This window comes from Sardina pilchardus, chromosome 3, assembly GCF_963854185.1.
Source record: "Sardina pilchardus chromosome 3, fSarPil1.1, whole genome shotgun sequence".
NCBI lineage: Eukaryota > Metazoa > Chordata > Actinopteri > Clupeiformes > Clupeidae > Sardina > Sardina pilchardus.
Window position 1 is genome coordinate 2977375 of NC_084996.1, and position 14176 is coordinate 2991550.

The 14176-nt window shown below is 38.3% G+C and overlaps 2 protein-coding genes across 2 annotated transcripts; one reads left to right on the forward strand and one right to left on the reverse strand.

The window, feature by feature from the left end:
• Positions 1-948: 948 nt before the first annotated feature.
• Positions 949-2666, forward strand: LOC134076026 (P2X purinoceptor 7-like). Its single transcript, XM_062531037.1, has 4 exons — positions 949-1285; positions 1493-1562; positions 2008-2162; positions 2510-2666. The coding sequence occupies exons 1-4, from the start codon at positions 1164-1166 to the stop codon at positions 2664-2666; spliced, it is 504 nt and encodes a 167-aa protein (XP_062387021.1). The 5' UTR covers positions 949-1163.
• On the reverse strand, positions 2566-6509 carry LOC134077636 (uncharacterized). The gene is made up of 12 exons (XM_062533337.1): positions 6475-6509; positions 5805-6003; positions 5439-5655; positions 5032-5305; positions 4762-4942; positions 4568-4644; positions 4293-4473; positions 3963-4208; positions 3685-3856; positions 3440-3588; positions 3172-3341; positions 2566-2662 (listed from the first exon to the last, which is right to left on the reverse strand). The coding sequence occupies exons 1-11, from the start codon at positions 6496-6498 to the stop codon at positions 3172-3174; spliced, it is 1890 nt and encodes a 629-aa protein (XP_062389321.1). The 5' UTR covers positions 6499-6509; the 3' UTR covers positions 2566-2662.
• Positions 6510-14176: the final 7667 nt, after the last annotated feature.

The following is a 14176-nucleotide window of genomic DNA, read 5'->3' on the forward strand; positions in this document are numbered from 1 at the left end:
AAATAAAGGTCCTCACTGCAATAATACACTATTAAATCATTTAACCATTGAAACTACTCAACTATTGAACTGTTCAACCATTCCAACTGTCAGTTATCATCCACTATGCCTCCAGTCAACTACATGAAACCTCCATGTACCTAGCAACCAACATAGCAACCATTAAAATGAAGTGTTTATGACCGTTTCCATAGCAACCAACATGATTATACTGCAGTAACTTCTTGTTTCCTGATAGTGGCCACCATGGATACCCTAGCAACAAATGTTTCAAAATAAAAGTCCTCACTAGCAAGTTAGCTAGTTAGCATAGTTAGCATTGTTAGCATAGTTAGCATTTTTAGCATAACTGCAAAAAATCATCAACTAAGTTAGCTAATCAACCTGGTTAGCATTGTTAGCAAATTTAGCATTGTTAGCATAGTTAGCATTTTTAACATTACTGCTAGAAATCATCGGTTAAGTTAGCTAATCAACCTGGTTAGCATTGTTAGCAAAGTAAGCATTGCTAGCATAATAAGCATTTTTAGCGTAACTGCTAGAAATCATTAGCTAAGTTAGCTAATCAACATTTTAACATGAATAGAAATCATTAGTTAAGTTAGAACTGGAACGTTTCATCTTTAAACTGTCTACCTTCACACTATCAACTCTCTGTAAACTATGCAACCACCATGTTTACCCTAGCTACAGCTTAGTAACCATATCAACATTATCTATCTATTTTTGCATTTTCATGCACTGGTAATTCCTTGGAATTGCATTTCTAGTTCTTCTAACGCACGCAATTCAGCTTGAACCGTTTAACGTAGAAACTTCATTCAAACTTTGTTGCGTAGGTCTTGCTTATGCCATGTGTGCTTTGTATTTTTCAACTTTGTAACTTTTATACTTTTTAAACTATTAGTTAAAAACTATTACAATTTCCCCCATAGACTTAAAGGGGCACTATTATGCTATTATTTACGGTTTATTATTTAATCTGTTAGGTCTAATGGAATTGATTTACAGCGTTGAAGTGTCGTCGGCCAAATTATTTTTCCTCTTATGTCTATCAGTATGCAACCCCTATGTGAAACGCTCAGTTGCTGAGAATTTTGAGGCACTTAGAATCTTGGTGCTGACAGAGACGTCCCGTCACACATTTCACACAGTAGGCTATTATGGCGTCAGTGCTACCTTATCAATTTGAGCCAGAATCCGACCCCGAAAGCGACAATGGAGCTGATGAACTCATTGACGAGGACGATGCTGGTCGTCGATTGGGCCAGGACGTTTCACTGTGGTAAGTTTTTGTTTATTTATTTATGTAATTAAGTAATGTATTACCCACACCTGATTTACGAAATGTATCTCTAGCGTCTGTCTTAGCCCATACTCGTACTGTTCAAGCCTCGACAACAAGCTTTATTTGCCTCCCTGACAGGGAATATAAGTGTGTCAAACTGCGTTTGTTTGTCCAGTTATAACTTATAACATCTTTGTTACTTAGGTGCACCTGTGGGAATTGTACCACTATGCCCACTGAAGCGGAGAACATCTGCTGCAGGGAAATCGCAAAGGTAAAGCTGACGCAACTTCAGGCTAGCCATGTAAGCTACTACACCGTTTGTTGAGAATGATCTCGTCACCCTAGCCTAGCATAACATCCCCTTACGTACTACTACAAAAAACGTTTAGTTAATCACGCATGTTTATAACATCGCTACCATGCTACAGTAATGGTAAGATGATCTCACAAGTTCACTGTAGTCTCAGCCAGCTGCATACTTAAGTCATTGTTATGTACAAAAAGCAGTCATTGTTATGTACAAAAAGCTAATAAAATATCTCTGTAGTAATGATACAATTCACTGTAGTCTCAGCCAGCTGCATACTGTGTTGTACTAATTATGTAAAAAAACGAATCAGTGATAACATTTATTTGTAAATAAAAGTCTGACTGGAAAACGTATGTTGCTTCTTGAATCAATAGTCTCCACATTCTTATATCTTGTTGCTTGTTAGGTGCTAAGACGAATGGGCCAAGTGCCAGTACCAATAATCTGCATGACAGAGCATCCAGGCCTAGAGCCTGTATGTCTGAACCCATACAGTCTGCAAAATGTCTACAACATTTATAAATATGATTTTGGACCTGTTAGACACAGAACAGAGGAAGAGTAAGTTATTTTGACTATAAAACTCTTATCAAAACAAGTTATTCTTACACCATTTGTAGGCATGTAAACATTGTTGACAATAGTGCATAACTTACCTAGAGTATGAAAATTAAACTAAAATATTAAAAAGGCATGTTAGTTAAGTATTTCAGGTAATAAGTCAATTTGTTGTTTTGATTGAGTGAAGACAAATCCAATAACAATGTCCATTTACAGTTCTAGTGAAATTATATGCCAAAACAAAATGTGAGTGATGAAATTTCATTAAAATGGTGGATACAGCATTTTGGAACTAAACACTTCATTTGAAAATCGTTGAACTGAGAGTTCTGTTCCTTGTCTCTCAGGGGTTTCAGGCATCTTGCCTACCGCAGCTTTGTAAGCTGGTGTTGGGGTTATTTAGGACGTAGTCGTCGGGTTGTCATCCCATCATGTGTGGTGCAGCGGATACGGCAGCAGTTCCAGTCTGGTGACTACACAGGCTTCAGACCACCTATTGACTGAATCGGTTTTGTAAATAAAAGTCTGACTGGATAACGCATGTCGCTTCCTGAATCAGTATTGTCCATGCAGCACTCAACAATGATGCCAAGGTCACTTGTTAAACAGTAGTTCGTTATTTTGTCTTATGTTCTTTATTAGGTACAAAGACAAAAGAGACATGTGCCAGTAACTGTAATGTGCATGTCAGAAGATCCAGGCCTAGAGCCTGTGTGTCTAAACCCATGCAGTCTATAAAATATTATCTGCAACATTTACAAAATATGATTATTGACCTGTTTGGCACAGAACAGAGGAATAGTAAGTTACTTTGGCTGTAATAAGCTCTTACTAAACAAAACAAAAGCATTATTCTTATGTCATTTGTAGGTATGTAAACATTGTTGACAATAGTGTATAACTTCCATAGAGTATGAAACTAAAACATTAAAAAAGTAAAGTTATTTAAGAGTGATGCAGTGAATACGTCAGCCGTTCCCGTCTGGTAATTACACAGGCTTCAGACTACCTATTGTTTGAAGCGGGAGACATGACGGGCAATCAGCTCAGCCTTTGGGGTTTTGGGAAATTCTGCTGAGAGGTCTGGAGGGATGGGGATGGTGTTCATTTCCTCTGCAAATGATGTGGGGTCTTCAAAAACTTCTTGCATGAGCAGCCTCATGAGTTCACGTACATAGTCTAGAACACACAGTATAGCATTCAAATCCAAAAAATGTGTCCATAACAATCTGTAAACTGTTTTATGTGTGTTTTAAAAAAATATTTTACAAACTTACTGAAGGTTGGTTTTGTTTTCACGGGCTTCACAGTGCCTTCCCCTTTCTTCGACTTTGGAAAAACGACCTTGAAAACTGCCTGTCCAGTAGACGTTGTGGCTTGTTCCCGTGTAGCATTTTCGTTGTGGTGCATTGCTGCTAAATACAACCTATGGGAACAACAACACAGCAACATTATTAAATACATGAAATGACTGACAGTTATGTCAATCCCTAACTTTTAAAATCATGACATTGTGTATTACCTGCACAACATTCCCATGAAGGGGAAAACTACATTCTTTGGTGCAAAACGCAGTATCAGGCTGTGGAAAGACTCCAGTGATGAGGTCTGGTGATGGTGGCTGAGTTTCTCTACATCCTTCAGGACTCTCTTGTTGAGCAGTATTTTCTCAGCTTTGTGAAGTGCAACTGACCCTTCAGTAAAATAAGAACATACAATGAAATATTAACCCCTTGAATCATAACAATGTGTGAAAAATGTAACACTTGATTTTCTGAGTAATGTTAATTTAGCACATACCAGGTTGCAGCCATTTATTGGGATCCCTTGAGGCGTGGTCAGGATGCAGACAATTGGGGAAAATGGGGTCTTCATGGACATGAACATTTTGTAGGTGGTTTAGCAGTGATGTCCACTTTGCCACCTTTTCTGGTCCAGTGCTTGATGTGGCACACCAGTAGACATGATTTTTTATGCTCTGCAGCCACTTCTTCAGGACATCACAGTCTTCGTTGTGCGAAGCTTTCTGAAGCTTTTTGGACAAACCTATTTACCACACACACTAATTATATGACGATCTGTTAATTCATTACTTCAAAGTTGAGGATATGAATTAGAAAGACAATTTACCTTTCTCAAAGTGCCAAACGTCATAGAACTGAGTTAAGCTGCGTTCCCTCAGAAATTTCTGGATCTGTGGATGACGGTCTGTTACAATGTACTCCACCTTCAATCCATTCAACTCCAGGTGATCTAAGCATCTTTTCAGTCCCTCCTTCTCCATGTGATAGCTGCCACCTACTTCATTGCTCTGGTAATTAAAGGTCATTACAAACAAAAAACATGAGACAAAATCACAGATTTTAAAGATTTAAATTCAAACAAATCTAAAGAGAGAAACATACCTGAACCAGTTGGATGTCCATAATAGTGTTGCTCTCCAGATTCATCAGTGAGTAGCTGCCAAACTTTGCTGAGTGCCCTAAAAATATATGTATTAGAATGCATGAAGCTTTTCAGCACACCTCCAAGGAATGTCATATGATTCAGAATGCAAACTAATTATTTACTTGCAAGACTATTTCAAATTTCTACAAACCTGGAGAATCAGCCCTCATGTCTCCTCCCACTGCAACCACCCCACCAAGGCGCAATTGATGCTGGAAATTATCATGCTGATCCATTTTCCACTTGTGAACAATGGCCGGTTCCATGTAATTCCTTGCATGCCTTCTGAAGGTGTCATACCGAAATATCTGCAGTTGCATGGCCTTGCAGAGCTTTAAAGAAAAGGCAAATAAGAGGCGCTGAAGACCGGTTTAGTCTATCAATAGTGAGATTTGCATGTTTGAAATGGTTACATTTTTACCTTTTCCAGTTGGATGAAGGAGGTCCCAGTAAAGTAGGTCGCAGCCGAAAGTTGTAAGTTGCCGACTGGGGTACTTCCAACCATGGGCTGACTCTCCCAGTCTCTGAAGTAACTGCAGTGTGGACACCGCTGACTGAAAGCCACATAAGTTCCCATCCTTCGACGTTGGAGATTACAACCCTTCTTACACACGGGACAGTTTTCAAACAGCTGTTTGAGGCAGCTTTCAAAAACAATATACTTTTCCTCATCATGTATGGACTGTGTCTCAAACCTAACAGAGCAGAAACAAAACATAATATTAGCTTTCAAATTGGGTTTTCTACAATAATAGCAACAGTATTGTATAGCTGGTAACCATAGCCAATATTGCTTTTAGTGCTTTACAGTCAATACTATAAACTTACGAGATGTCAGATTCCTCTGTAAGTACAGAATCTCCAGGGTTGTAAGTCGAGTCCAGAGGCTCCTTAAGAAATTCAGTTGAAGAGTCACTCTCCTCCATCTCCTCATCCTCCAGCTCAAGCCGTGGTCGCTTGCTAGGTCGGCAGCCTGGGCCCTTTACTGGCGTAGACGCCAGTAGTGAGTCCGTTAAACTGAAAAGAGGCACCTTTGTCTGGATACCTACGAATAACATAAACAAACTTATTACAAAAAGAGTAGACCTCGGTTAACAACTAGTACATCACACAATACAAGACATTTTCAAATATATAAATATCCACATTTGTTTCTCACATCTCAGACACTAACAACGTTCAGTGGCTATATACCTTTGCTTCTCATGTGTGCCGTTTTCAGCGATCCCATGGACAACTGTGTGCCGACTGAGGTCGTCTTCAATGGCGCACTTTGTACAGCCACAGAATTCATTCCCACAGTGTGGCTCGTCTGGGTTCCCGCCGAATTAAGCTGAGGCGAGTCGGTCTGACATCCGACGTGTCGGAAGGGGAGAGATGGGGCACTGGAGTCCTGTAATTATTAGACCAAATATGTTACGAAAATAATTGTATACAACCTAACAGTTAACATCTTAAACAGGAACGCTAACGTTAGCAATTTAACCAAATAGTTCCCCTCGCATAGCTAACGTTAATTCATGAGACCGTTTAGAACTTGACGGATCCCCGCGAAAAAACTAATTTATTGATCTACACCAGTGAAAGATTAGTCATCAAGACTACAGACATAATTCTCTCTACTTCACCATGGTAGCCTTACGATCAGAGCTAACTACACCTTAGTTAATTAAAACACATAACTTGCTTTTGAGATTTAGCTGAGGCAAGTTCAAATCAGACCGCCAACTCGGGTCAGCCTCGCGAACACTAACGTTAGTTAGCTAATCTAAGCTTGCAAACTTGTAGGGTTAATTACCCTAACTAACGTTAACTTTACACACAACACAACAACTTTTGTTAATATCACAATAGGTTAACTTACATGTCGAGGGACATCTTCACCCATGGGGCCACATAAAGTTGGTACAGCATTTTCCTTCAGAGCTAGCATCTGTGCAAATCCAGTGCTGAACAAACGCAGGTTGGTGAAGCAGTCATCCGTAAAATGACGGGGACACAGGAAAATGATCGGTAAAGTTAGAGGAATATAATTAAAAATAAAATCAAGCCAACGGGTACGTGAAGGCTCTGCCTTTGGCAAGGCATACAAGGGAGACACCCCTTCACAACGAAGAAAACATCTTCGACCCATTGCTGAAAACCTAAACTTGCTAAACTAGTTTGCTAAAAGACACGAAATCGAACGGCTACTCTGACTGATTGTGAAATCATCTGATGACGCTGTCCCATTTACTCCCAGCAAAAGTACATGGTTACGTCACCTCGTACCGGAACTAAAATAAAGCCGCGGCTGAAATTCGCAACGAGCCGTTTCTAGGCAGCGCAGTAATGTCTGTTTGCGGTATTCATTTACTCCCCCCTAGTGGTTACTTTTGTTATTGTGTCTTTGCCGATCATTTACATACACCAAAAGCTGTGTAATCCACAATAGGACAAGGAAAAAACGAAAAAGCATAATAGTGCCCCTTTAACATTGCTCATTATGACATCACGGCAGCAATTAGAATGTTACACCAGGTGGCCAGTCCAGGTGCAGCAGCTCTCTCTCTCTCTCTCTCTCTCTCTCAGGCTCTTGAGACTACATTTTCTGTTCCCCTGTATCAACTGTATCAACATAAGTCTTCCTAATTCCATCCAACTTTCTATCCATTCATCTTCTTCAAACCATTCACTCATCCACCCATTCTAAACAGTCTGCATCAACATCAATTAGACGATCTACATTCAACTTTTAAACAATCTACTCTGTCTCAGGCTTACACTCTGGCTCTCTTAAGACTAGCCAGTTAAATTGATTACACCTGTATCTGTATCCACTACTCTCAGTAGAGAGCTGTGTCTCTCCATTCTACAAGAATATAAGGCACATTCCATCCAACTTTCTATGCATTCATCTTCTTCAGACCATTCACTCATCCATCCATTAAACTGTCTATCAACATCTATTAAACAATCTGCCTATCAACATCCATTAAACTCTCTGTCTATCAACATTAATTAGACTATCTACATTCAACTTTTAAATTATTTACTCTGTCTCAGGCTTTAAGAGTACTCTGGCTCTCTTAAGACTAGCCAGTTAAATTGATTACACCTGTGTCAACTACTCTCAGAGAGCTGTATCAGTGTCTCTCTTAACAAGAATATAAGGCACATTCCATCCAACCTTCTATCCATTCATCTTCTTCAGACCATTCACTCATCCACCCATTAAACTGTCAATCAATATCTATTAAACAATCTGCCTATCAACATCCATGAAACATTCTATCTATCAACATTAATTAGACTATCTACATACAACTTTTAAAGTATTTACTGTGGGTCCCTCTCAAGCAGCGTTTATATGTCCTCCCTCGCTCCTCGATCCTCAATGATCTACATAAAGAAAGATAGAAGAAGGGCTAGACTATCCCATTGTTGCCGCTCCATCATTCTTTATGTAGATCAGTGAGGAGCGAGAGAGGACGCGTAAACGCTATGAGAGGCACCTTCTGTCTCAGGCTTTAAGGATACAATCTCATTAAGACTACAGATCCTGTTTCACTACTTCCTCTGTCCACAACTGTTTCAAAATAAAGGTCCTCACTGCAATAATACACTATTAAATCATTTAACCATTGAAACTACTCAACTATTGAACTGTTCAACCATTCCAACTGTCAGTTATCATCCACTATGCCTCCAGTCAACTACATGAAACCTCCATGTACCTAGCAACCAACATAGCAACCATTAAAATTAAGTGTTTATGACCGTTTCCATAGCAACCAACATGATTATACTGCAGTAACTTCTTGTTTCCTGATAGTGGCCACCATGGATACCCTAGCAACAAATGTTTCAAAATAAAAGTCCTCACTAGCAAGTTAGCTAGTTAGCATGGTTAGCATAGTTAGCATTGTTAGCATAGTTAGCATTTTTAGCATAACTGCAAAAAATCATCAACTAAGTTAGCTAATCAACCTGGTTAGCATTGTTAGCAAATTTAGCATTGTTAGCATACTTAGCATTTTTAACATTACTGCTAGAAATCATCGGTTAAGTTAGCTAATCAACCTGGTTAACATTGTTGGTAAAGTTAGCATTGCTAGCATAATAAGCATTTTTAGCGTAACTGCTAGAAATCATTAGCTAAGTTAGCTAATCAACATTTTAACATGAATAGAAATCATTAGTTAAGTTAGAACTGGAACGTTTCATCTTTAAACTGTCTACCTTCACACTATCAACTCTCTGTAAACTATGCAACCACCATGTTTACCCTAGCTACACCTAAGTAACCATATCTACATTATATATCTATTTTTGCATTTTCATGCACTGGTAATTCCTTGGAATTGCATTTCTAGTTCTTCTTCTAACGCACGCAATTCAGCTTGAACCGTTTAACGTAGAAACTTCATTCAAACTGTGTTACGAAGGTCTTGCTTAGGACATCAGCGCAATGTATTTTTTTACTTTGTAACTTTTATACTTTTTAAACTATAAATTAAAAACTATTAACAATTTCCCCATAGACTTAACATTGCTCATTATGACATCACGGCAGCAATTAGAATGTTACCCCAGCTGGTCAGCCACCTGGGCACCAACTGTCAGTTTCTCTCAGGCTCCTCTCTGAAGACTATTCTGTTCCCCTGTATCCTCTGCGCACAACAGTATCAAAATAAGTCCTCCTAATTCCATCCAACTTTATATCCATTCATCTTCTTCAAACCATTCACTCATCCACCCATTCTAAACAGTCTGCCTATCAACATCAATTAGACGCTCTACATTGAACTTTTAAACAATCTACTCTGTCTCAGGCTGGCTCTCTTAAGACTAGCCAGTTAAATTGATTACACCTGTATCTGTATCCACTACTCTCAGTAGAGAGCTGTGTCTCTCCATTCTACAAGAATATAAGGCACATTTCATCCAACATTCTATCAATTCATCTTCTTCAGACCATTCACTCATCCACCCATTAAACTGTCTATCAACATCTATTAATCAATCTGTCTATCAACATCCATTAAACTCTCTGTCTATCAACATTAATTAGACTATCTACATTCAACTTTTAAATTATTTACTCTGTCTCAGGCTTTAAGAGTACTCTGGCTCTCTTAAGACTAGCCAGTTAAATTGATTACACCTGTGTCAACTACTCTCAGAGAGCTGTATCAGTGTCTCTCTTAACAAGAATATAAGGCACATTCCATCCAACCTTCTATCCATTCATCTTCTTCAGACCATTCACTCATCCACCCATTAAACTGTCAATCAATATCTATTAAACAATCTGCCTATCAACATCCATTAAACATTCTGTCTATCAACATTAATTAGACTATATACAACTTTTAAAGTATTTACTGTGGGTCCCTCTCAAGCAGCGTTTATATGTCCTCCCTCGCTCCTCGATCCTCAATGATCTACATAAAGAAAGATAGAAGAAGGGCTAGACTATCCCATTGTTGCCGCTCCATCATTCTTTATGTAGATCAGTGAGGAGCGAGAGAGGACGCGTAAACGCTATATATGAGAGGCACCTTCTGTCTCAGGCTTTAAGCATACAATCTCATTAAGACTACAGATCCTGTTTCACTACTTCCTCTGTCCACAACTGTTTCAAAATAAAGGTCCTCACTGCAATAATACACTATTAAATCATTTAACCACTGAAACTACTCAACTATTGAACTGTTCAACAATTCCAACTGTCAGTTATCATCCACTATGCCTCCAGTCAACTACATGAAACCTCCATGTACCTAGCAACCAACATAGCAACCATTAAAATTAAGTGTTTATGACCGTTTCCATAGCAACCAACATGATTATACTGCAGTAACTTCTTGTTTCCTGATAGTGGCCACCATGGATACCCTAGCAACAAATGTTTCAAAATAAAAGTCCTCACTAACAAGTTAGCTAGTTAGCATGGTTAGCATAGTTAGCATTGTTAGCATAGTTAGCATTTTTAACATAACTGCAAAAAATCATCAACTAAGTTAGCTTTTTTTTTTTTTTTTTTTTTTTTTTTAATTTTATTATAGAAATGACGCACAAAAATACACAATGACAACATTTAACATAGACATACTCATGACAACGTTTGCCTGAAAATAATCATCAATAGCATTTGGACAGTGTGGACATTTACTATTTTGACCAAATCCCATTTGATGGAGTTGTTTTGTAGTTATATGCGCTCTATGTAAGACTTTATATTGGATTAGCTGAACTTTAGAATTACAAGACATAGAGAATGTGTTGTTACATATGTTTTGCCAGTTAAAGTCTCTAGGTAGATTCTTTATGTCCTTGGACCATTTATGTATGGGAATTGCCAATGTTTCTTTGTTAGATGTCAACAGTTTATACATTTGCGAAAGTTTTTTCTTTGGCTTTAGACAACACAATTTATCATATAGGGAAGAACTGAGGTTGTTAAAGCTCTTGATGCTTACATATTTCTTAAACACTTCCCGTAACTGTATATATTCAAAGAAACATTGGTCTGGAATATTACATTTCTCTTGAATTTGCTTAAAGGACATAAAGAACCCCTTGCTAAATAAATGCCCCATTTCTGTTACCCCTTCCCTCTTCCATATTGGCATAGACAAAGGTTTGTTGTTCACTAGAAACATTCGATTGTTCCATAGCGGAGTGTGAGTGGAAACTGAAAAGTTAGAATCGAGTATTTCATTTGTCTTCCACCACGCTCGTAATGATGTGTTGATTGTACTACCACCGTAACCTATAGATTTTTGAATGGTTTTGTCCATAAATAAAAGATTCTGCAATCTCGACCCGTGAGCTAACATCTTTTCAATGTCTAACCATTGAGGATTATCATTTTGAATCCAATGGCAGACATGTAAGATCTGGTGTGCTAAAAAATAATATTGAAAGTTTGGGGCCCCAAGTCCTCCACTTTGTTTCGGTCTCTGAAGCGAACTCAAACTGATTCGCGCTTTACCCCCTTTCCAATAGAATCTGGTGATGGCGCTATTAAGGGAGGTGAACCATCCAGGGGGATGGGTGACAGGGATCATGGAGAAAAGATAGTTTACCCTTGGAAGGATACTCATTTTAATGGTGGAGACTCGTCCGAGCAGGGATAATGGCAACTTATTCCACCTTTCAAGGCTATCTTTGATGTCCTGCAACAGGGGATTATAATTGATCTTAAATAGATCATCCAGGTTAGACGGTACTTGAATGCCAAGGTAATTAATTATTCTAGAAGGTTCTTTAAAAGGAAGATTCCACTCCTCAGCCTTCCAATTCATGTTTGTTGCATCTAACACGGGCAATATTTCCGATTTTGACCAATTAATGGAATATCCTGACACTTTGCCATACTCTTTTATTAGTTTATGAATCAGTGGGAGTGACGATGAAGGGTTAGTAATAAATAATAAAATGTCGTCTGCATAAAGACTTATTTTATGGTGGTAACTCTCGGATGTTATTCCTGTTATTCCTCCACATTGTCTGATGGCAGCTGCTAAGGGTTCCATAAATAAAGCAAACAGCATTGGGGATAGGGGGCACCCTTGCCGGGTACCCCTTTCTAACTGGAATGATTTGGAGATGATTCCATTGGTTATTACTGAGGCCTGTGGTGACTTATAGAGAGTTTCTATCCAATTAATAAAGTACATGGGAAAACCAAATTTTTTTAATGTTGCAAAGAGAAACGTCCACTCTACTCTATCGAACGCCTTTTCAGCGTCGAGGGTGGCTATGATGAATTGTGAATTGGATTTAGTGAGGTTGCTCCTGTAGGCACTAATTAGATTAAACAGTCTCCGGGTGTTATCTGAAGATCGCCTTCCTTTAATGAAGCCTGTTTGATCTAAATGTATTAATGGTGTGATAACTGACTCCATTCTAGTTGCTATCATTTTGCTTATGATTTTGATATCTGCATTAATCAGAGATATAGGACGATAATTGGAGCATTGGCTATGGTCTTTATTGGGCTTGGGAATGAGTGTGATATATGCTGTATTCATGTGATGGGGTATGATACCCTTTTGCTGTATTTCAACTACCATTTTCAGGAAGAGTGGGGAAATCAAAGGCCAGAATGTTTCATAAAATTCTGCCGGATAGCCATCAGGCCCTGGAGATTTCCTACTGGGCATGAGATGGAGGGCTTTGGTCATTTCCTCCAATGAGAAGGGCCTCTCTAAATGTTCTGTTTGCATTGTAGACAACTTAGGCAAGGTGATATTCCCTAGGAAGTCATCTATCTCCTGAGCTGAGGCATTCTGCTCTGAGGAGTACAGTTTTTTGTAGAATGATCTAAAGGTTTCGTTAATCGCCTCAGCATTTGTGGATGGAGTGCCAGATGCATCTATGATTGAAGATATGATTGATTTCTCATGTTGCTGTTTAATTTGATTGGCTAGGAGTTTACCTGTCTTGTCTCCAAACTCAAAATGGTGTTGTCGGAGCTTGAGACATATCTCTTCTGTTTTTTTATTATATATGCTATTCAATTTATACTTAACGTCCAATAACTCTTTATTTACTGGTCCATCAGGTGTCCTAGAAACCAGAATTTCCAGTCTCTTGATTTCTCTCAAAAGTTGTTGTTCTTCTGCCCTGTCTTTTTTCTTTTTATATGAGCAGTATGAGATTATTCTCCCCCTCATGAACACCTTAGCAGTTTCCCACAGTGTGCATGCAACTAAGTTAGCTAATCAACCTGGTTAGCATTGTAAGCAAATTTAGCATTGTTAGCATAGTTAGCATTTTTAGCATTACTGCTAGAAATCATTGGTTAAGTTAGCTAATCAACCTGGTTAGCATTGTTAGTAAAGTTAGCATTGCTAACATAATAAGCATTTTTAGCGTAACTGTTAGAAATCATTAGCTAAGTTAGCTAATCAACATTTTAACATGAATAGAAATCATTAGTTAAGTTAGAACTGGAACGTTTCATCTTTAAACTGTCTACCTTCACACTATCAACTCTCTGTAAACTATGCAACCACCATGTTTACCCTAGCTACACCTTAGTAACCATATCTACATTATCTATCTATTTTTGCATTTTCATGCACTGGTAATTCCTTGGAATTGCATTTCTAGTTACAGTGCATGGAAATGCACTGTATTGATATTCCTTCGTTTTTTCTTTTTCTTTTTATTTTTATTATTATTCTTCCAGGCCCTAATTTGACTCTAACCGCTTATCGTAGGAACTTGGTTCAAACTTTGTCACGTAGCTCTTGCATCAAATTTTCAGTCTATTTCTTTTCATATTTCTATGACTTTTACTTTTTGAGATATGAAATAAAAACTAAACTTAATTTTGCCATAGACTTAACATTGGCTTTGTGACATCATAATTAGCTTTCAAAGAAATAGAATGGAATCAACTTTGCCAGTGTTCTCTCACTGACTTCAGCAACTTCAATGGAACTTCTTCTCTGTGTGTCTCTCCATTGAACTGGATAGCTCACTTGTCATCCCCACTTTCTTTCACTTCTTTTTCTTCACTTCCTCTCACTTTCTCTATCACTCTCTCTACTTCTCCCAATTTCAATAAC